We start from the raw sequence: 23,486 nt of genomic DNA, 5'->3' as shown, positions 1-23,486 counted from the left end.
TATACGTTTCGAAGAGAAATGACAAATTAAACACGGACGAAATCTATATTTTTTTTTGCTAAAACTGAAAATTTGGTAACACTAAGGCGTAATTTATTTATACCAATATTTTGTCACAATTGTTTGTATGAGCCTTTCATATGCACCCTCTGTGGTTGTGATAATGTGAACTGGTGCATTTTCATTGCCGGATTGGTTTAAATTAAATGATGATTGAAACTACGAAGTTCCAAATTAATTGTTATTTAAAATAAATAAATATGTTTTCTTAAATCTTTTCAAGTCAAGTATCACATACATGACTTTATAATCTTTTCACACCTATAAAAAAAGTTGATTATGCTATCAAATATATGCTACTATGAAAGATAGAGAGAATAAAGGCACATTGCAAACGAGAAGCGATGAAGAAAAAATGCCTTTTGATGTTTTAAGTTTCTAATGAGAATCCCTAATGATCAGCTTATGAAACTTTTGAACAAAAATCTGGCAATGAATATGAGCCGAAAGTGAGTGGAATATAAAAAAAAACATTTTTTAGCCTTCGTATGATTTCTGAGATTAGATTTTAGATGTTTTTTTTTTTTTGCCAAAGAGAAAGGATTTCCTAATTGTTTTTAAATTTTATAAAAAATATATTCCCTCACAATCCACCTTCATTCATCGATTTTTTTAATTGCTTGTTGTTTTGATTTTGACTAAGGGTCATTCTTTAGTAACTTTAAATGTTTTAGTCTGTTGTAGTTGGTTTCATTTTGATTGTTGGTTGAAAATTTGATTGTTGGTTTTGATATTATCACTGTTTGTCAGTAATCACATCATGGGCCATTAGTTAAATATATTGTTACTACATAAATACTATTAGTTTATGGGTTGTGTTTTCGTGTTTAATTATTAACGTTTTTTTTTTCTTATTGTGTGAATTAATCGTTTTGTGAATGGATTGGTATTTTTCGATAAGTTTTATTTAGTTGTAACTGAAAAGTCAAAGAGGCTACCTCGTTGGAAAATTGGGAATAAAGACGAGACTTAGTATTTATAATGTTCCTACTTACATTATGTGGACGTAAATTTGATCAAATATTCATTATTCAATAAATTTAATTATAGACAACAAGTTATTTTTAGACAAATGTAAGTTTTGCACTGTAATGGCTATTAATATTTGTATTACGAAGGCAATGTATGAATTTCTCATCATAATTGGTTTAGCCGATGAAGAGAAATAGACATAAAAAATATTTTCACCTTTTTTATACATCTATAGTGTCTTTTCTATTCCTATTGTTTAGAATATGCAGGGACCAGCGAATGCTCAGGCAGTGTTTACGAGGAGTACGATCCTTTGGACTTCTTGTACGGCGAGACAGAGATGAGGGAGTCTGTGTACGCTACTATTAGTAAGAAAGAGAAGACGATGCTTCCGTCGCCACCGCCCAAGACGATACCTACGATGCCAGCTGTTCCTAAAAGGCCTACCACGGTAAGTTGGGGTTAAAGTACCTTTTTTTTATCTCGGACGTTTCGAATCATGTTACAATGATCCGTGGTCACATCATCCTATAGGCGGCGACTTACGTTTGCCCTCCGTGACCCTGTTGAATTGGGAAGTGCTTCACTATGACATCTTTTCTATAGTACTGGGTACCACATTCTATAAATACTTTAACTGCTATTGTGTACACAATTTTATATTAATCACCATTTGTCTATTTCAGAATAAACTGTACGACTGTATAACAAAATGTAGAACTAGACTATACGACAACGAGCATAATGCATTTCTGAAAATGGTGCTTGACATACGGAGTGAGTATAATTTTTGATTTGATTATGTCTCCTTCCTGGCGTCAGCGCCGGTTCTTTTTTGTTAAGCATCTGTACATTATTACGATCACCGGCGTTGGCATGTAAATGAATGTCATTGGATTGATTTGGATTTCATTAAAGTAATTAACTTAAGAGAACGTGTCATTAACATAAATATATGTAAATGTAGATCTTATATGACGGAATTGCATAGATATACTTGTTGTTACAGAAAAGTTTGTCCACACTGAGGCCACTAACCCTGGCCACGTGATCGCAGCGCGCTCTGGCGGGAAATACCCGCCTAATACTAGCATTAAGATACTAGTCCACCACACACACTCCGACGAACCCATTACCTTCACGTCTGATGGTAAACATGCTTTTTATAGCAATTTTTTGGCATGCATATATTATATGTCTTTATTCCTTACGGTCACGACAGAGCTACCAATCTCGAAAAGACTGAAAGGCCATGTTCAACTGTATGGTTTAATGATGGAATTGGGATTCAAATAGTGACCGTTGCCCATCGCATAAAAGAAAGATCCTAACTTTGTAAGCCTTTCCCTTCATTGACTTTGACATTCTGCACATGAAGAGAAGCAGCTGGCAGAATGTGTTTTCGTCAATACTAGACTACTATGGAAGCTTAAAGATGAGTTGCACCTTTCCTAAAGAATTCAAGGGGTCCGACTTTGACCAATAGGTCAATAATACACACAAATCAACAAAATATGGTTGTTATTTTGTGAACGTGCCTTTTTCATTGTTTTTGTCATCCAATACCAAATAAGGGATTGTTAAAATTTGTGAAGAATCAAATTCTTTAATTTGATGAATTAAAGTATTTCATTCATCAAGAGCTTGCTTTAAGAAGTAGACCTTGTTTCTATTGAAGTAAAAAATATAAATTAATGTTTCATTTGGTTTCAGTGGAGTCGACTGTAGAACATGTGATATTAACGGTAGTTTGCTCTTTGGAGGAGGATATAAGAGAGGATATGTCTGATTATATGTTGCGGGTAAGAAAAATATCATTATAATTTGCACGACACATAGGTACCATCTCGTTTTTTGATATAGAGTTGACCACAAAGTCTGTAAAAACTGCAAATATTGTGTTTCAAAAGTGAATATTATTTCTCATAAACACTTTATCTCAAAAACCAAAAAAAACTTTTGAATTAATCTATATGAGAAAATGCCTAAAACTCTGTAATGCATGATGTCTCTAAAACAAAATATAATAAATCGAATTTAACCATTGGTTTTACTTGTGTTTTTAAAATTGGTCACTCAAATACCTATATGAATAGCTTCTTCAATGCACCATCAATGCCATCTATTCACTTGCAATTTTTTTTACCTTTTCAAAGGTGTGGGGTGCGAAAGAGTACCTAACCGCCGGCAGTTCGCTGAGCGAATACGAGTACGTCCGCGAATGCGTTCGCCTCGAGAAAGACGTGAGGCTGTGTTTGCACGACGGGGCGGACAAAACCTTGGCGAGGACAGCGAGAGACGACGCCAGGGCCCAGCATTTGACGTTAGACGATTTGATACCGACGCAGGGAGCCACACCTATGTTGTCGTTTGACAATCTATCCATTTTGCTAGGTAATTTTATTATTAATATTTTGAAATCGTGAAACTCTCAAATCTTTTTATTCCATGTCCTAATTGTAAGATATACAAATATATAGCATCGCATTTTCAGCTGCTTGAAGTTCACTGTTACCCCCTGAGAGACCTAGACCGGGTGGCAGTGGCGTGAATCTAGCATTTTCCTGCCGGTCCTGAGTCAGACTTACACAAAGCGACTCTCAACTGACTTCCGCCACATTTGCAGGGGAACCTAACAGGCATTGGATCATGGTTACACATTCAGATTTCTTCACGATAACTGAGAAAAATAGTCATTGGGATTTGTGCCTGTGCTCCACATGCGATTCGACCACCGAAGCACTTACGCTGTAGTGAGTTTATCTATCTGCCGTGGTATAACTAAAATGCTGTTATCTGACATCAGGATTTTCACCTTTTTTACCAGTAGAATAAGAAAAAAAATCTTTCGATCTGTATATACGACTTTTTGATACCTTTAAGTCATAAATAGGCGTTCTCATTGATGAATGGCATCAGTTGAAATTTTTACCGCATTTCTGACGTTTTACTTAAAACAAGGATTTGGCAGATAACGGCATTTTAGTTATACCAGGGCAGCTATGTAACACAAACATAACAAATGGGCAGAGACGCTGGAGGGCGAGCTGTCGCGCGCGGTGGGCGTGGCGGGCGGCGAGGGCGCGTGCTCGCCGAGCGCCGCGCTGCAGGCCGTGAAGGCCATCTGCGCGCTGGCCGGCGCCGTGGAGACGCTGCAGCTCACGCACGCGCTCAACGCCTTCGCGCAGGCCTGCGCCGGGAAGGTAACAATTTATACATATGAGTCGCGGACAATTTTTATCGCATTAATTATTTTGGTGCCGTGTGGTTCCCGACACCAATACAAAAAAGAATAGGACCACTCCATCTCTTTCCCATGGATGTCGTAAAAGGCGACTAAGGGATTGGTTTACAAACTTGGGATTCTTTTTTAGGCGATGGGCAAGCAACCTGTCACTATTTGAATCTCAATTCTATCATTAAGCCAAATAGCTGAACGTGGCCATTCAGCCCTTTCAAGACTGTTGGCTCTGTCTACCCCGCAAGGGATATAGACGTGAACATATGTATGTATTAATTATTTTGACGTTTTGTTCTTTGGCATACAATATTTTGGTATAAGTAATATGTCTAACTTGGAATTTTTTTTTGGACTTTTTGGCCAGATAACTTTTGGTCAAGTTAAGTCTTTACTTAACGTATGAATTATAATATCTATAAGGGTGATATTATCTCTGCTTCGTCCCCTAGTATCATAAAGTTAATTTTATCATCAAACATAACTTTCTTAAAAAAAGTATGTGATAAAAAGATTTTATACATTTCCAGGGTAACAACAATGTAGTGACGCCAGAGATCCAAACGGAACAAGGGGCGTATTGCTCAGTGTCGCTGCGAGCGGCCACCAGTCGCGAGACGGTCGCGCTGCACTGCGGTCGTGTTCGCGACGCGGTTAGAGCACTCATAGCTCTATATTCTAGGACAAGGCTGTTAGATTTCACGCTCGCAGATTCTTATGGAAATCCTTCGAATCCAGAAAGTGAGTAGTTCTTTATTCAAATGCATCGAACTGTCGTCATTATACTCATACCGTTGTATTCAGGAACAAGGCTGTTGGATTGCGAACAGTTGCGAAAGTATGTTTGCGCATGCTCTTTTACACAGTCTATTTTTTGATCATTCCCTTCAATCCATATTAGGTGTTGTTCCGTCCCACTATTTATATATTGTTACCATTCCAATGTCAAGTGGTTGTTTATATGTAATTGTGTCTTCAGAAGCAGCCCCATCCCACACGATCTCGGAATCAACGTTATTTTGCATTGAAGCAGTACACTGCCTACCCCTATGTTGGGCGCACGACGAATATCAGTTCCACGCACAAATATACCACGGCACTCGGGCTTTGAAGATGGCGCGGTACACGCAGCCTTCCAAGATAGAGTGCGCAGGATTCTATCCGAGGATCATTTTCGATGCTTGGTAAGTATTATGTAAATTCTTACTTTCCTACTTACATATATACCAACGCGAAAGACAACGATACACGGATCTGTGGCAGGGTCTTTTATAAACGAAGTTTGACAAACTCCTTTGTAGTATTTAGCAGTGATGCTTCTTTGGTATATTACCCTCCGAGGGCGAAATCGAAGTTCAATGCTACTATAAATATATTGTACCAGTACCAATTAGCTTATTGACGTAATCTTTAATTATATTCATATTAACTCTTCAGGCAGTCAAAAGTATACACGAAAACATTTAGCGTAATAAACCCGACTGAAACGTCTATATATTTTTATATAAGATATATTTTTTTAATTATACTTCTTTTAATTTTATCAGGTTAAGCTTAGAAGACCTTCCAATCAACACTCTGCCCCGCGAATCTCGTCTCGTCCTCACATTGTACGGTCGGACACAGCGAGACTTGGACAGTCAGCATCAAAACAACGAGAGCAGTCAGCAAAACAGCGAGGACGGCGATGAGAACGGAGATGTACAGTACGAGCAGGTGGAGCTTGGCTGGGCGGCCATACAGCTGTTTGATTATGACGGGTGAGTGTCATACATACATACATACATACATATGATCACGTCTATATCCCTTGCGGGGTAGACAGAGCCAACAGTCTTGAAAAGACTGAATGGCCACGTTCAGCTATTTGGCGAGTGTGAGTTTTGTGAGTGTCATGACTGACAGATTTCTTACTTGAATCAGTATAAAGAGTATAGTGAACAAAATAATCTATAACAATACTTGGGATTCTTTTTTAGGCGATGGGCTACCTTGGGACCTGTCACTATTTGAATCTCAATTCTATCATTAAGCCAAATAGCTGAACGTGGCCATTCAGTCTTTTCAAGACTGTTGGCTCTGTCTACCCCGCAATGGATATAGACGTGACCATATGTATGTATGAACAAAATAATGATGATGGCGAAAGTATGGGTAGGTGGAATTTGGCTGGGTGGCTATACAGTGATTATGACGGGTGGGTTTCGACGAAAACAAATGACAAGCTTCGAAAGAAAAAAAATACATAGATGAGTAATGTCAACAAAAGAAACAGGCAACAAGAATGACATCGCCCTTCTGTTTGTTTTGCTGCATGTATGCATTATTGAATGATCGAGTTATAATTCAGTTTGTAATATTGCTGCGGATTTGTGCTATTGACGAAAATTAAAAGAAGAAATTTAGTTGTTCTAATATGAGACTGCCATCTCTTACAAGAATAGAAGCAAACATATTTAGCACGTTTATAATAAAATGTCCTTTATTTCCAGCATGCTATCATCTGGTAACTACGTGTTACCGATATGGCCTTCCTGCTGTGACCGGCGTATTGGCCCCGCCCCAAACAGAATGCATGAACCTCCAGCGCCGTACCCCGTTGTTAATATTGGTGAGTTGGTTTGAATCCATAATCTAAATAAGGTGCCTATATTTTTAGTTTGTCTCTGTAAAATAATGTCTAATTTCCCGTTGTCAAACAGTGTAGCATTTAAGTGTCAAACATTTGTTTGCCAATTATGACATGCTTCGTGAATTTACCTAACTAACCAACTTCTGTATGGTTCATGGTGAAAGGCGGACTCTGTTCACTTCCCGGAGCCTGGCTTGCCTTTCCTTTTTAATTACTTCAGTAGTTAGTATTTTAGATAGACTGCCTTGAATAAAGTAGTTTAAAATTCCATAAATTGTTCAGGTATCTTGTCAGCCGTGCAATTTAAGTCTAATTTGAATGTCATTATCGCTATGTCCAATATAAATTATTGTTCTTGTTTACAGAAATCCCCCTGTACGACCACAATGGTGTGAAATGGACCAGCGGTGACGAGGGCCGAGAGAAAACTGTGTCATCCGAAGATCTTCCCAAATTTGACTCATTGGACGGCCACACACAATCGCAACTGTTGCATCTTATTGAACAAGGAGCTTATAATAGAATGCCCACCGAGTGCAGAGAGGTACGGGATATTTTTGGACAAAGCTCAATATTCTTTTAGTATTTTTTGTCATCATGAAATACTTAGTTGATTACATTCAACTTCTCTCTCTAGCGGCGGCGGGCGTTGTGGATAGTGAAATCTAGAGTGACGCGAATGTGATCGGAACAACGTATAGAGCTGTGATAACGAGGCCTTTTCCCACTAACATGTCCGTTCTCCACGTTTCTGCAACCCCTGTAACATGACACGCGCGATGCCGATGCGATGATGCGATGCATGATGATACCGATCTCTGTCCTGTTTCACGTCATTATAAAAAGCGAACAGCGGTAGTTTTTTTCGCGATACAAACGGCGTGGCGCTTGATACTACGGGGGCAGGTTACGGGGGTCGTTTCGTTTTCATTTTTCCTTGCATTACTCAATTGACGGTCTGACGTTTTGACTTGATTCGATCATGTTCTTTCTTTTTTCAGATAATGTGGGAGAAACGCCAATACCTCGTAGAATTAGCCGGCGCCCTGCCACTAGTGTTGCTGGCCGCGACCGCGTGGTACGGCGAGCAGCGTTCGCAACTGCTTGCCTTGTTGAGATTGTGGAGAAAACCCGCGCCTAGAAATGCCATGCACCTCATACTGCCGTGGTAAGTGATACTTTTTTTTATCTCAATGATGTGTAAATAGTTTTAAGCTTTCATGGAATATCACAATAATAACACTGGAGCAATTTTTTTTTGCTAAAGCAGCCAGAGAGGGCAGTGACGAAGTTCAATGTAATTTTTTTCAATTTAATTTCCAAAGCCTCCATGACTCCCTTCATAAGCCTGTATTTGAAGCATAGTTTTGACATTCACTGAGAAAGGTGTCGATGTCGTCCCGCCATCTTCTCCGGGGTCTACGCCCTTTTGGGACCCATTGAGTCATAGATATAATAGTAATAAGTAATATTTTTTATTTTATTATTCTTTTCAGTTTCCCCGACGCCGCAGTTCGCCAGACGGCCTCACAGTTGCTAAACGGACTTTCTGACGACGATCTGTGCTGCGTTCTGCCGCAACTCGTACAAGGACTGAGATTCGAGACTTACGAATGTAGTCCTCTCGCTGGTAAGTTTTTCACTTTACACTAACACACTGATTCTAATTCGGAATAATAATAGTTTACTACTCTTTCACCGTAAAAGCTGTCTGTCTATGGAATGCTTTCCCAGTCGATATCAGGAAAGCCCAGACTTCAGACTGACGGCCTCTGTGGCTCAGCGGTAGTACGCTTGTCTGTGACACCGGAGGTCCCGGGTTCGAATCCCGGTCAAGGCATGATGAGAAAAGAACTTTTTCTGATTGTCCTGGGTCTTGGATGTTTATCTATATAAGTATTTATTATAAAATATAGTATCGTTGAGTTAGTATCTCGTAACACAAGTTTCGAACTTACTTCGAGGCTAACTCAATCAGTGTAATTTGTCCCGTATATATTTATTTATTTATTTATACAATACAGTAGCTCTTTATTTTACCACAAATAAATAACAGCAAATTCACAATCGTGTAGTAAAAACTAAAGATGGTTTCAAAAGCCTCGTATGTCTCATTATCTTTCTGTCCTATCCTAAGTATATGTAATTATTATGTATTTATTGTATCATTTAAAAGCATTTATTTATTTTGCTCTGCGCCAACGCCAATCACTTCACATCTTCCATCCAAAGGTTGACTGGAAGAGATTGCATTGGCGATCCGCCTTTCTACCATGTCTGTCTCTTTGTGCTGTTATTGTATGTTTCACTTCCAAGGTGCAATAAAGTGTTTAATATATTTACTATCTTATAAAGTGCTCGCTCATAGAATTAACGTCGCAACTAATGCTTGTTACACCTTAACATTTTAAAATTTCGTCTTAATTCTGATTTTATGACATGGGTACATACTATGTGCGTGTCCAATTTTAATCCACCAGATGTGTTTGATGATAAAAAGTCAAATAATTCTTTGTTCTTTTATTTGGACTTTATTGGATTCGTTCTGTTTCAGAATTATTATTATCAAGAGCTTTGGCCGCGCCGGCTGTCGCTCATAAGTTGTTCTGGCTGTTGGTTCACAATCTGCCTAGCGTGCCACAGGTAAAATTAAGATTAATTATCCGGCTCGAAGGACCATATATGAACGTCTACAAACCTATGTTAGCCGTTTTATTGTATGAGTCTCTATTTCCTATGGATTCAAGGAAGAATTAATTATTTATTTTTTCTCGAAAATATAAATGTAAGTATGATATTAATTTCAGGCAGCAAATGAGGAGTTTCTCGGCATCACCTTAGAAGATGGCCCCGGCGAGCCTCAGGATTTCGACGCGTGCGCGACGGCCGCGTGGCGCTACCGGCTGCTGCTGCGCGCGCTGCTCGCTCTGTGCGGGGACAACCTGCACGCGACTCTGTTGAGGCAGCAGTTGCTTGTGAACGTGAGGATTTTTTATAAATAAATAAGCTGCTGCATGCCTATATAAGACCAGTAGATTCAGTATTTCCAGGAGATTGATTATGTTAAGAAAATTTTCGTACAGATTGTTGTTACGCGTGTCACTTCCTCTGTGCGCGGAGAACTTGGACGACTGGCGATAGTTGCTCGTCAACATGAGTATAGTTACCATTGATTATGAAGAAAAAGAGTGGAGAAACCACACTGAACACACATACGAGTATAGTATTACATAAATATTGACTTTAGAAAGCTTTTTAGCATATGTGAAATACTGCTCTATAACACGTTTTTTTTTATAAAGTACTAAGTAAACGCATAGGTGTAATAATCAAGTATAGATAAACACTTAATCTAAATTTCCCTTTTTCAGACGCTAAGTGAAGTGGCCCTATCTGTGAAGAAAGCCAAAGACGTTCAAAGAATGTCCGCTCTTCGCGGGGGCGCCACTCGCGTATCCTCTTTGTTGCGGGAAGAACCCGCCGCGCTACCACTCGCTTTGAGAGCACACGTCCACGATGTCGACGTCAAGTATGTATTTATTTACTTATGTCTTCAGTCCTTACATTTTTCTAAATGAAATTTATAAAGTAAGTAACATATTGTAGTAAAAAAGTAGATCAGAGAAATTCCGCCTTTGTGGTGGCGCCACTCGCGCGATGACTTTGCTGGGTAAAGTCAGAAAAGAGAGAAATTTGGATGGAGAAATTATAGTGCAAGATAAATATTTATATGTGTTAAAATTCGCCGTTTTTACTTCTATTAAATCCTATTAAAAATAATAATTAAAAATATTTTGTTCACAGATCTTGTACATACTTCTCATCAAATACCCTGCCTTTGAAGATCAACTTTATCGGCAGCGACAATGCTGTGATACCCGCTATGTTTAAGGTAAACTTAAGCAAATCATTGATATAAATAATATTTTGCTTTAGGTCACTAAACCAAAAGTATGTTATGAAAATTTTCATATAAATTAGATTGAGCGCTAACGAATGCTTTTACAGAGAGGAAACCTGCAAACTCTGGCAACTGGATGTGCAATTATGATGTATGGCTCCCTGTTAAGGGTGTGGAGGTCAGATGGGAATCGCTTCGTGTAAATAACTGACTTACTCAATCCAGTATCATAGTCAGAGGCGCACCTTTAGCTCCTCTATAGAGGCTTGGAAATGTAACAGGGACGAATATCAGGAGGAAGAAAATACTGTCCCTACTTAATAAATCAGTCGTCTCATGAAAGCTTTTTTGAAAATGTGTTTCATTGTTTTATAGGTCGGCGATGATCTTCGCCAAGATTCTCTAGTACTGCAAGTAATCAAAGTGATGGACGATTTGTGGCTCAAGGCGGGTTTAGACTTACGAATGGTCACGTTCCAATCGTTACCCACTAGTAAAAATAAAGGTCAGTTATCAAATATGTTTAATTTGTCATGGTTTTACATTTTTAGTAATATAACATGATTCAAAACATCCAAGATAAAGTGTAATGGTACTATTATTTATGAATACCATTGAAATAAGAGAAATTGAAAGAAGTATTATTTATGAATACCATTAAAAATTGTACGAGCAGGAAAATAACCTACATGTTTTGTTACCGTCCAGGAATGATAGAAATAGTGACAGAAGCGGAAACGCTGCGAGCGATCCAGACGGAGTGGGGCCTGACCGGGTCGTTCAAGGACAAGCCCATAGCCGAGTGGCTCGCCAAGCACAACCCCTCCGAGCTGGAGTACCAGCGCGCCCGGGACAACTTTACGGGTAATGTATACTGGCTGTTTGCTATCCACGGACGGTAGAAATAATAAAAATAATGGGTGTTCCAAATTTAGTATCTACCTACATCTCTCCATACGCAAGTCTTTTATTATGCCAACCGAATTCCCTCCTCACTATCTGTTACCCACATCAACAGGGATTTTTAATCCAAGAATTAAAAGGCTTTATTTGAACTTGCATATACTGCCACTTTATCTTGTTAACATCAGGCCGTTCTCAATCCAATATAAATAACGGCGAAGTCCCGATCAACAATTGAAAACCGCGTTGTATCCTGCACTTTAGAATAGAACTACTCCATATCTTTCCCAAGGCTGTCGTTAAAGGCGATCGAGGGATAAAAACTTGCGATTCCTGATGTAGGCGATGGGCTAGCTACAGTCACAATTTGAATCTCAATTCCATCATATAGCCATACAGCTGAACATGGCCTTTCAGTCTTTTCAAGGCCGTTGGCTCAATCTACCCTTCCAGGGATATAGACGTGACTATATGTATGTATGTTATTTTAAAACTACCTCGTTTTTCACTTTTAGCGTCCTGTGCCGGCTACAGCGTCGCGACGTACTTGCTCGGCATTTGCGACCGCCACAACGACAACATTATGTTGAAGACTTCGGGACATCTCTTCCATATCGACTTCGGAAAGTTCCTTGGAGACGCCCAGATGTTTGGCAATTTTAAAAGGTACATTATGAAAATTTAAGAAATAAAGAGTAGAGTTAGGACGAATAGTTATCGCCAGAGAGATAGGGATTAGAATAAGACCACTCCATCTTTCCCTGCAAATCTAGTAGAAGGCGACTAAGAGGCAAGAATACTAACTACAACTTGTGCATCAGCAAATCAAAAATATGGTTTGGTGTAAACCGTTACAAAGATAGATAACCAGACGTAATATCTTTTCATAGCAAACCTACAACTGAAAATTCGAACGGTAATATATCTATAGAAATATAGAACAAAATAAAGTACCATCAATTCCTTTTTAAAACATCATCACGATTTGGGTAAAAACTATTATCAATATGAGAAACCGCTGCACATTATGTTTACAATAAGTTTAAGTAATTTTTGTATTATCTCGTTATTATCGTGATATCTGTAGAAGTATTAAGTTTTGGTTATAAGATAAAAGTATCCGGTGTGACTCATAAGAAATATTTGACGCATACTCTAGGGCTTTAAAAATGTTTCAAGAGGTAAAAGAGAGGAGGAGAGGCGAAAGAGTAAGCAAATACGTACGAAACAACATATAATAGTCTGACATATAATGTTTAAAAGACGTCGAGAAATAAAGAAGCCTATTTGACAGATGTCAAATACGAACATTTTAAATTCGGTTTCTTTCAATCAATTTTATATTGTATAGTTAAAATTTGATTATAAGGTAGTTCTCAATAGCTATGAGTTGAAATTTGCTTACGAATAAAATAAAGGATCACTGCACCTTTTCCTGTAGATAAATTAGGAAGCACTTTAACGAAGTACATTTGGATGTAGATAAACGCTATTGGTATCGCTTAGGTTTCTCTGTAAGTCATTCAATTACACGAAGCCGTAATAACTGATTTAACTAACGCTAGCTCGTGGATATATATTTCAACTCCAACCTCCGTGGCAGACGCGACGCCATATTTAACACGCGAAAAACTATCGCTGTTTCGCTTATTATTATGACGTGAACCGGAACAGCGATAGTTTTTCGCGCGATAAAAACGGTTTCGCGCATGCTATGCTACGGAGACGAGTGGCTCTTCAAAGAAGACGCAACCGTGACAAGCGACAGGACAAATTATTAATTAAACCTTATTATACTTTGTCAGGGATAGAGCACCATTCGTACTCACCCACGACATGGTGTATGTAATCAACGGGCGAGAACGTCCCACACAGCGGTTCCAACATTTTGTAGAGCTGTGTTGTATGGCGTTCAACATCGTGAGGGCGCATCACGACCACATCCTCGATCTCTTTGCTTTGGTAAGTCTATATGATGTTCTTGTTGATATGCAAAATCACTGTATCAATTCGTCATAAATAGTCCGAAGCTTAATAAAATGTAATATTATGACATTAAATTCTTTTTTGATTCAGAAATGTTTATAATAATTGACTTTCTATTAAAATGGTATCTCTATTTTTTTTAAATATGTAATAAGGTATACCTGCTAAATTATTCTATACTTTTTTGGCAGCTTTTACTTACCTGTGTCTGACGTAACTATTTGTATATGAAGTCATTCCCCGTTTCTCCCGCCAGATGGCGACGTCGGGCGTGTCGGGCGTGACGAGCGCCGCCGTGAACTACGTGCGCGCGGCGCTGCTGCCGGCCGCTACCAACGCGGAAGCCGCCGCCGCCTTCGCCCGGCTCATACATTCCTCGCTCAAGAGCAAGTCAGTATAAGGAATCCCATGGGAATTTTGAGAAATCACCTCATAGAAAGGTCTCCCGCGCAATCTTTTAACAAACTGGGTGTTAATAGAGTGAAACACTCAGTAGCAACAGGGGGTTATATGTGTTTATTGTTTTAATGTTGTTTCAAAAGCATGCTAAGGAGTATAGTCCTTGAATAACGATTTGGAAGCAAGAAATAATAAATCTCGTCTTTTCCCACTACGTGTGTTTGATAAAAGTGAGTGGTTAATAAAAGTGGAAGACACTAACATGCCAATCTGATTTCATATAGGTAAAATTTGTTATAAAAGAGTAAGATTGATTCTGTATGTTAAGGTATTGCCCAACTAAATAGGGATGTTTAAATACGTAGTAAGCAGGGACTATTCTTTCCACTTACCACGATCCCTGCATACTTTTGTCTTCAATGTGGATGTAGATCTGATATTAAATATGTATGATAATCTACAGGTTCACGCCAATCAACTTCTTCCTTCACAACCTCGCACAGATGATGGCAAGCGGTGACCAGAGCAGTAATTCATCGGAATTGCTCTCCTTCATGCCGAGGACTTATACGTGAGTCGCCATCCATTACAGCATATGTGTACAAATAGTCACGTCTTTATCCCTTGCAGGGTAGACAGAGCCAACAATCTTGAGAAGACTTGAAGGCCATATTCAGCTGCTTGGCATAATAATAGAATCGAGATTCAAATAGTGACAGGTTGCTAGCCAATCGCCTAAAAAAAGAAAAGAATTGTAGCATATACCTAATGAGAAAAATCTTAAAAGCAAAATTTCCAGGCATTTTAGTCTATTTTTTGTGGATATTGTATGAAACGACGATGATGATGATTTGATTTCTTAGATAATGCTTTGACATTAAGTTCACTTGTTATAGGTTTAAGGTTCAATATAGGTTTAAAATAAATAAAAAGGGCGACCCCAGGTTGTTCCTCATGGAAAGTACTTCCGGCATAGATCCCAATAGGATGATGATTATTAAGTATTTAATTATATACTTTATTTCTTAAAATTTTTTGTTTACCATCGTTCTTTTTTTATATTTTGGGCAAGTAGTTTATCTAGTAAGTACAATTTTTTAATTATTTTATACAGAATGGCCCAAGAAGGTCGTCTAGTCAGCGTGGAATGTCTCGGCTTCGAGAAGCGTTATGACCCGGAAAAGCACTACGTGTACACGCTTCGCATATACAGACAAGGACAAACCACGCCCTCTGTGTTGTATCGCTCATACAAACACTTCACCGAACTGTATCAGAAGATATGTCTGCTCTTCCCATTGGCCAAGGTTCACAGGTAAATACTTTATTTTTTTTACTTTAACTTATGTATATACAAACGAGGGCAAACCACGCGCTCCATGTTATATCGCCTGTACAGAAAAATATTCTCTTTTGGTCAAGGTTCACGGGCAATGTCAATGTCATATTTTATAATAGATAGTTTGTAAGCTAGATTAGGACCAAAAAGGTCTTTGTAAAATGATATTCTTTGTGTGTTGCTCAAATGTCGTAGCCAGATTAAATTAAAATTAGAATTTGGTTTTGTTCTCATTGGCTAAATCCTTGGGTAAAATAAAAATGGATTTCTTCTGTATCCTCTTTGCGACTTCAAGCAAGATAAATTATACATTTTACCTTTAAAATCAATTTCTAATCCAAATCACCATACAGATATAATATCATTAGGATTTTACTTTTGTCATTTAGTTATACTTAATGCAAATGTATTTTTCCAAACTCGTGGCGAGTATCGCTTGAGAAATCATAATCTTCAATTAAATATAATCTTATCATGAATCGATAAATAGTTACTTATCAATTGTTTTAGTTAGAATTAAAATAGGTGTATACCTACTTTAACACTGAGTAATCTTAATCTTACATAAGCTTTTGTTTTGAATTTATTTTATTTTAAAAATATTTTATTTCTACATTTAATAACTTATATATAGTACATATCTCACTTTTATTCCTTTTTTTTTGTAAAACACATTCACCAAACAAACAATATTTCATATCACGCTTCACTATTGTCTTTGTCATCCACATTCTTATTGAAATTGTACTGCAAGTCCATAACCACTTGCTTCCTAGCGCCACCAATCGTAGAAGTGGGTCGACTCATCTGTTGTCTATGCTGCGTGACCATGTCCCAACTGCTAGGTGTGTTGTCTATGGGCTTGCCAAAACTGACATTACTAGAATTCGCCTTGTCTGGTTTATTAGGTTCTGCTAATTCTGAGTAAGGGGGTGGACCGCTGCTCCTGTTGATATCACTTTTCAAAGTGTCTGTCGGGTATGGCTGTCTCGGTGGTGCGGGCACTGTTGAGGCCTGTGGTGGGGAGGCCGTTGAGCTTTGTGGTGGGAGGGCCGTTGAAGTCTGTGGTGGGGGACTTTTAGGTAAAGGCGGAGCTTGGGGCGCTACGACTTTCTTCTTTCCCTTTTTCTCATTCGCCTTCGCCTTCGCTTGTTCCTTCTCTAGTCTCACTCTTTCTTTTTTTGCTTGTTCTTGCGCCGCCTTTTCCCGCGCTTTATGTTCGGCTTGTCGTTTCTTCTCCAATTTCAACCTCTCTTTCTCCTCCTTTTTCAATACTTTCTGACTCTTCTCTGGGTGTCGCAATTGAACCTCAGGAACGTTATTTTTTCCACCTCTAGGGTCGAAGGAAATGTCCGGAGTGCTTTTGTTTAGCATAACAGGCACGAAATCTGGTTCTCTTATGTCAGTGGTACTTTTTGAGGCCTTGATCGTGTTATTATTTAGTGGCAGCCTCACCATTGAAGGTGATATCTTTTTAGGAGGTTCCGCAATTCTACCATATTCTGAAAAGTGGAAATAAAATAAATATTTTTGTGATAAACTAGTAATAGATTTAAGGAAAAATTATGTGTAGTCTTTGTGTTTTTTGTGTGTCTCATGAGAGAAGAAAAACAATGAAAAATTAATGACAATTATTAACGAAGACCAAATGCCTATTATTGAAAGGAATCGTGACAGTGAACTTTTGCCTTTATAAGTTTAAATATTCCGGCGTTTCCTTTTCGCGTTGCAGTCACTCACAGAAGAATTAAAATATGATTCTTTCGAAAAAAAAAAACCCACCAATAAACTCCTCCCTATTAGCTCTGTACGCGCCGCTAATACAAACGACGGGCACGTTCTCATCCCTCGACCGTTGCGAGGCGACGTTGATCCGCGCGCGGAACCCTCGAAAGAACATCAGCACTACGCAGGACACGCAGCAGAAAAACGCTACTGTCGCAACGTAACTGATCGGATTGGCCGCTGAAATGTTGTAAATTAATAATTAAAGAACGTATGTTCTATAATTCTTCTTCTTGCGTCGTAAACCTCATTACTGAGGGTCGTGAACTCCCCGGAGACAAGTCAGTTTAGAGCGCACTACGTCTCTCCACCTTGCCCGGTCCTTAGCGGTGTGGAGCGCCTCATGTAGGTCCTTATCCAGAGTCGAACGTATCTGGTCAGTCCATCTAAGTGGGCTACGTCCCCTTGATCGTTTCCCCTCTACAATAAACAATTGTAATACATTTATCTTATGTGTTATACTAATCCGTATGACATACATACATACATACGGTCACGTCTATATCCCTTGCAGGGTAGACAGAGCCAACAGGCTTGAAAAGACTGAATGGCCACGTTCAGCTATTTGACTTAATGATAGAATTTTTACGACGTCCATGGGAAAGAGATGGAGTGGTTCTATTCTTTTTTGTATTAGTGCCGGGAACCACACGGTACATCCGTATGACTTAGGCATAAATTAGACTGAAATCTATGACAGAATCAAGGGATCTATGTCCATCAGTGGGGCAACATGGCCAACACGGAAACTATAAGCAAACAGGTGTACGGCATACCTTGAAGGACTTTATCACATGTTTGAATAGGCGTCCTATGGGTCTCGCAACATCAAGAGTTTGCCTTTATTGAAATATTTTCATCAACTTTTCAACGATGCTAATAATTGGACATATCTGATTTTGTAATAAAACATAATATTATTTCAAAGTATTATGTATTACAAAATTTGTTGGTAAAGTAAATTACTATAAATTAAGAGTTAACTGTTATATAGATATCAATGCACCATTATTACTTTGTGCACTTTTATTATAGGAATTAAATAAATAAAGAAAAAAGATATAGATATTAACGTTGACAATACTTACGATCCGGCGCATCCCTTACAATCGCCATATTAGTTGCGCACGGGCCACTTTCACAAAATTTTAAATTGACAAGTGTTTCTCGCTCATTACCGTTTGAATCAATACGCGATACCGATTAGATAGCGATAGGGGAATGTTGTGAATCTATCTTATCTCGCTCGAATTTCGCTCCCAATCAGGCACGGTCGTGTTTATTTTACCTATTAACAAATGTACTAATGGTATGAGATAGGAACAAATAATAAATAGTACAATCGTATCGAGGGATGTATACAAATGTACATGCGTATTATCACGTCCTCACCGTTAATGGGATAGGATCGTTAGTAAAATACAAAGGTCACATTTGGTTTTTGTGAAATATGGATTTATTGATTCCTATTTGATATATTTCTGATAATACGGTCACTAGGGAAGCAGTAATTAAATAATTTCTGAATTTGACGCGTACATATGCTAGAGAACGGAAAAGGATGCAACTGGGAACACGCAAAGATGAGAAAGGCATATAATTCGTACACATTTACATATGTACAATGTTACGTGCGTCCGTATTTATCGTTCGTTTAAATAGGTGAAAACAAGAGTTTTTGCTGGACACAGGTCATGTCTAACCGGCCATTTCTAGCATTGGATTTTTTTACCTCTTAATCGATAATTTTAACCTGTTTTGTTGCAGTTTACCGTCTGGTCTTCACGTCGGCCGCTCAAACATTCAGCAAGTGGCACAGCGTCGTTTCGGTGACGTCCAAGCCTTTCTCACGTCTCTTTTCAATTTGGCGGATGAGATCGCTCATTCTGATCTCGTTTATACGTTCTTCCATCCTTTACTGAGGGACCAACAGGATGTGGAGCCGCAGAGGATGAAGAATAGAGGTACCTTTTTATTTTTAATTGCATTGTCTCAGGTTGTAGTTGGAAGGAATGAATATGGGTAACGATTTCACAATCTTTAAAGTTCTATTTGAAGATGGCTGTTTATTAAAATCTGAAACTTAATTTAAAAATAGCTAATACTTGTTTTCCAAAGTTTAATTTTTTTTCCAAATACCTGATGTATTTAGAAAAAAATGTATGTGAACATGTATGTATCAATGTTCAATTTAATGATCACTGACAATTGGTCACGTTGTAAAAAATATGTTTTTTTTTTACCAGAATCAACAGAAGTAGAGAACAACGGGTCAGGCTCGCTGAAACTGTCGATACAGTACGCGGGCGGCGTGCTCTCCGTGCTGATCCTGCACGCGCAGTCGCTCGCCAGCACGCCGCAGGGACTGCCGCCTAACCCTTATGTCAAGGTAATAGAGCTTATTTTATCATTATTACATCTCAGAATCAACAGGAGTGTTGTTTGCTGAAACTGTCCATACAGTACGCGGGCGGCGAGCGGCCAAGGTAATCGGGCTTTTTTCATATTATTTGGTTTTGTCAATTAGAAAAATATTAGCATTGGCTCTTGTTTTGAGTATGAAGTGCTAGCTATAAGTGCTTTCGGTAACCATGACGGATGAGCCTTATGTGCTCGCAATAAAGCACAATATCGTGACGGCGCCGGTGCTGTCGCCAATAACCGATTCGTAGATTGAGATTTTAGGGCGCAAAGAATTATGACTTGTTTTCACCAACGCGTATGCTTAAAGAATATACAACGGCCAGTCTCTTTATTGTTAGTTTTGGGTATGTTTCTTTTGACAAAAAAATATTTTCATATTAACATTTGCTATTATTTTCAGGTGTACCTAGTACCAGATCCGACCAAAGAAACGAAACGCAAGACACGAGTGCTGAAACGGAACTCGCACCCCTCCTTCATGGAGATGCTCGAATACCGGCTACCCATCGAGGTTATACAAAACAGGTAGAAACTCTACTGTTATATTGTCATTATTTTCAATCCATCATACAATTTATTTGGTTGAGTACATCGTTTTCCGTCCTAGCATGGCAAGTGGGCGTGACTGCCGAAGGTAACATGGAAAAAGATTTTATGTTATCAGACTGCCATTTGCTTTTCAGTCTTGTCGAAACTATCGGTTTTGCCTACCCCGTAAGGGACGAAGACTTGATTTAATGTATATATGTATCCTGTTCGTTTGATTCATCTAATGAAAAACACACACTTTTTAAACATTAATTAGAATATTGAATAAAACTGTTTCAATTATATTTCAGGAGCCTTCAGGCCACAGTGTGGCATTACGACTCACTACAGGAGAACCAGTTTCTAGGCGGAGTGGTGATACCTCTTCATTCATTACCACTGCGAGAAGAGACCCTAGCGTGGTACCCGCTAGAGTACATACCGCGGTAGCTATTACTAGCGCGCTCTGCTATGTGGAGTACGGACTTTTACTGATCGAAAATAGATTGTAAATCAAATTCCTACTGTGTTATTGATCGATTATAGACTATCGACATTAATAAGTGTGATGTTAAATGCAGACAAGGAATTTAAAATATACTAACTGTAATATTTGACAGTTATTCGAATTCGCGTTTGTACCAGCGACCAGTTAAGAACGCTATCGCCCTTGCGGTTATTCGACGATATGAGAGTCCCACTTTTTGTGACTTGAAAATAAAATCAAAAAAGTTTTTTTTTACACTCAAGAAAACATCCAATTTACTTACCCTAACTTGGTACCCAATAGAGTACATACCGCGGTAGTGGTAGTATTACTAGCGCGCTATGCTATGTGGAGTACGAACTATTACTGATCGTGAACAGATGTGAATAAAAAACCTTTTGTGTTGATCGAGAACAACCTGCAGAGTGTATACATGTAACACTGTGATGTTAACTGCAGCCAAGGAATTTAAAATAAACAGTAATATTTGACAGCTCTTTGAATTCACTAGCGCGCTCTAGAGATTGGAAAAGTGACCTCTCTTGTGAGTGGTAATTGAGATATTAAGGCGAGTTATAAAAGTTTATTCCAACTGATAGTTAAGACCACCAGCGCGCTTAAGCGGTTTGTAAAAAAACAAAAACGAAATTGTTATGGCTTAAGCTAAAGGATAAAGCAAGAAAATACGATTTAGTAACAAACAGAAAACAAGACATTTATTATAACTCTGTACTATTTGACAGATCGTCCACCAGCGCACTCTACTGGTTGAAATAATAACCTAATTTGTATGGAAATAACGACATTATAATTGTTTACAGTAATTGTACTTGTAGTTAGTGCAAAAATTGTTGCGTTGCGTACAAAATATGTATTCGCTGTCTCGCTTGCGCATTGTTAGTTTTAAGTATGAAAGTGATATCTAGTTTTTTCTTTTTGTTCAGTACATTTTTTTGCCCGCGTTATGAAATTATTATGTTATGTAAATCAATGAAATTTTGAATAAAATGAAGTGTACTTTTTTTTTATGAAATCGATGGTCAGTTCGTGCAAAATCTGTATTTAAGATTTCAGCGACCATCTGAAATGTTCTATACTTACGTGCCTAGGCAAAAGACACTTAAAATAAAGGTACATATCAGTTCATATTTACTATACTAAAACTATTAAGTGAGTTAATTAAAAATTGATTGTTGGTAAGAATCTTAGGGATGTTATTGGAATTCGGATGAATTAACGGATTGATAAAGTTTTATAATCACATATGTTGGTGCCAAATTAAACAGTGAAAGTCGTTCTGTTTTTTAATCAAAATAATAAGATATCACGTATTTTCTATGGAAAATAGCATGTAATAGGAATGATTACGTTTAACGTAAACGTAAACATTAGAATCGGTTTTATATAACATTCCAAATTAATATATCTATTTTGTATTACTTTTTGAGCTTTGAAATACTTTGTATGGTGCTTTACACGTTTGCTTGAAGTATTATTGTAATAGCAATAACATATCTTTGCTTGATGTTGTATCAAGATATCGTGGGCCTGTGATGGTATCTTATACTGATTTAGAATAGACTTATCCTATAGTGAGAGATTATTACTTGGTTGCGTGTTGAAAATATAAAAAAATGTATGTTTAGATCTGAAAGTACTGTATAATCATGTGTATTGGAATTATTAAACATATTTTGATCACAATTCCAAAACTGTACTGAAATTAAAAATTGTTACAAACGCATTACCCGCCTGGCTAAACCACACTTTTATGGTGTTGCAAGAAAAATGTTATATTTGGAAATCTGATTTGCTGGAAATAAGGATTTGTTATCTAACAGGCCTATTTAAATGTCATATTTCTATTTATATTTTATGAATAATGTATTTGAAAATATTTTGATTTGTTTTTATCGTAATTGTATATAATATAATATTCGTAATATTAAACTATTTTGAGACATAATATAAAGTGAATGATTTTATTCAAAGTTTATACTTCGTTTCAACAAAAAAAATAAAGTTAATTATTATAAAAACAATATTTAGTACATCGACTTTACTTTGCTCAAGAATGGCTTGACTTTACTAAAACGTAAATATCTATAGAGATATCTTTCATCAGAAATACATTGTGATAATTTTTATCCTACCGTTTTCACGGCAACAAAGCCTTAGGTTAAATGTAATGTAAATAAGGGCGCCGGTATAAAATAAGAGCTCGATTTTGTCTTATTGAAACGAAGTTTAAAATAAAGAATAACTTTGTGAATGGCTTCCAAATGTTGCTCAAAATATATGAAAAGAGCAAACGGTTCACTCTGACCTTATAACAATTTTAGACTGAACTTTCATAATTAACTTTGTACATACTATGTTAGACAATTTTATACGAATCTTTAACTAATGTCAGTGTATCAAAATCATGGCAACAGCCATCGATGTGCATATTGTATTGAAATTCGAAATAAATTTCTGTGCATTCATAATTTGTTGTTATATATTACACTCCCAAATTCAAAGCATGTAGGTACTGTTCTTATTTATTACGAAAAAAAAAACAATCAATAGTCTCAATTGCGTGATCGCTTTTGTTTACCATACAATTTTTTTTGTATGGTGCACAATCTTCCTACTAATTTTGAATGGTGCAAATGAATAAAAGTGTCGTTGGTTAATTATTCGAAATAAATCAAACTACCAGGGTCAAGTTAATCCACAGGTGAATGTACGTTTATGCTTTTCGTTTGAGAGCATTGGGTATAATATTTATTAATTTTAGCAGAATGAATGTTGTTACTTCTTCAATAAGCAAATGAATTGCAGTCCTTT

General features: G+C 37.7%; 2 protein-coding genes across 3 annotated transcripts in view; one reads left to right on the top strand and one right to left on the bottom strand.

Moving 5' to 3' along the window:
- The window catches only part of LOC106139235 (phosphatidylinositol 4-phosphate 3-kinase C2 domain-containing subunit alpha), a 28,787-nt gene extending 5,644 nt beyond the window's left edge, over nucleotides 1–23,143 (top strand). For both annotated transcript variants that reach the window (XM_013340634.2, XM_013340633.2), the window contains exons 7-34: nucleotides 1,293–1,483; nucleotides 1,719–1,809; nucleotides 2,042–2,182; nucleotides 2,746–2,834; nucleotides 3,189–3,426; nucleotides 4,063–4,235; nucleotides 4,801–5,011; nucleotides 5,250–5,454; nucleotides 5,818–6,030; nucleotides 6,763–6,881; nucleotides 7,268–7,446; nucleotides 7,904–8,070; nucleotides 8,399–8,532; nucleotides 9,457–9,545; nucleotides 9,710–9,883; nucleotides 10,274–10,431; nucleotides 10,707–10,794; nucleotides 11,179–11,308; nucleotides 11,512–11,667; nucleotides 12,222–12,372; nucleotides 13,512–13,668; nucleotides 13,949–14,082; nucleotides 14,555–14,662; nucleotides 15,206–15,406; nucleotides 18,983–19,179; nucleotides 19,462–19,604; nucleotides 20,040–20,164; nucleotides 20,479–23,143. In XM_013340634.2, the coding sequence (XP_013196088.2) occupies nucleotides 1,293–1,483; nucleotides 1,719–1,809; nucleotides 2,042–2,182; nucleotides 2,746–2,834; nucleotides 3,189–3,426; nucleotides 4,063–4,235; nucleotides 4,801–5,011; nucleotides 5,250–5,454; nucleotides 5,818–6,030; nucleotides 6,763–6,881; nucleotides 7,268–7,446; nucleotides 7,904–8,070; nucleotides 8,399–8,532; nucleotides 9,457–9,545; nucleotides 9,710–9,883; nucleotides 10,274–10,431; nucleotides 10,707–10,794; nucleotides 11,179–11,308; nucleotides 11,512–11,667; nucleotides 12,222–12,372; nucleotides 13,512–13,668; nucleotides 13,949–14,082; nucleotides 14,555–14,662; nucleotides 15,206–15,406; nucleotides 18,983–19,179; nucleotides 19,462–19,604; nucleotides 20,040–20,164; nucleotides 20,479–20,617 (4,301 nt within the window). In that variant the 3' untranslated portion in view covers nucleotides 20,618–23,143. The remainder of the gene's footprint in view (nucleotides 1–1,292; nucleotides 1,484–1,718; nucleotides 1,810–2,041; nucleotides 2,183–2,745; nucleotides 2,835–3,188; nucleotides 3,427–4,062; nucleotides 4,236–4,800; nucleotides 5,012–5,249; nucleotides 5,455–5,817; nucleotides 6,031–6,762; nucleotides 6,882–7,267; nucleotides 7,447–7,903; nucleotides 8,071–8,398; nucleotides 8,533–9,456; nucleotides 9,546–9,709; nucleotides 9,884–10,273; nucleotides 10,432–10,706; nucleotides 10,795–11,178; nucleotides 11,309–11,511; nucleotides 11,668–12,221; nucleotides 12,373–13,511; nucleotides 13,669–13,948; nucleotides 14,083–14,554; nucleotides 14,663–15,205; nucleotides 15,407–18,982; nucleotides 19,180–19,461; nucleotides 19,605–20,039; nucleotides 20,165–20,478) is intronic.
- Nucleotides 15,996–18,463, bottom strand: LOC106139236 (putative uncharacterized protein DDB_G0271982). Its single transcript, XM_013340635.2, has 3 exons — nucleotides 18,304–18,463; nucleotides 17,213–17,395; nucleotides 15,996–16,932 (listed from the first exon to the last, which is right to left on the bottom strand). The coding sequence occupies exons 1-3, from the start codon at nucleotides 18,329–18,331 to the stop codon at nucleotides 16,130–16,132; spliced, it is 1,014 nt and encodes a 337-aa protein (XP_013196089.2). The 5' UTR covers nucleotides 18,332–18,463; the 3' UTR covers nucleotides 15,996–16,129.
- Nucleotides 23,144–23,486: the final 343 nt, after the last annotated feature.

The sequence above is a fragment of the Amyelois transitella genome, chromosome 6, assembly GCF_032362555.1.
Source record: "Amyelois transitella isolate CPQ chromosome 6, ilAmyTran1.1, whole genome shotgun sequence".
NCBI classification, from domain to species: Eukaryota; Metazoa; Arthropoda; class Insecta; order Lepidoptera; family Pyralidae; genus Amyelois; species Amyelois transitella.
The sequence above is the reverse complement of the archived record's forward strand: the minus strand, read 5'-3'. Positions and strand labels throughout refer to the sequence as shown.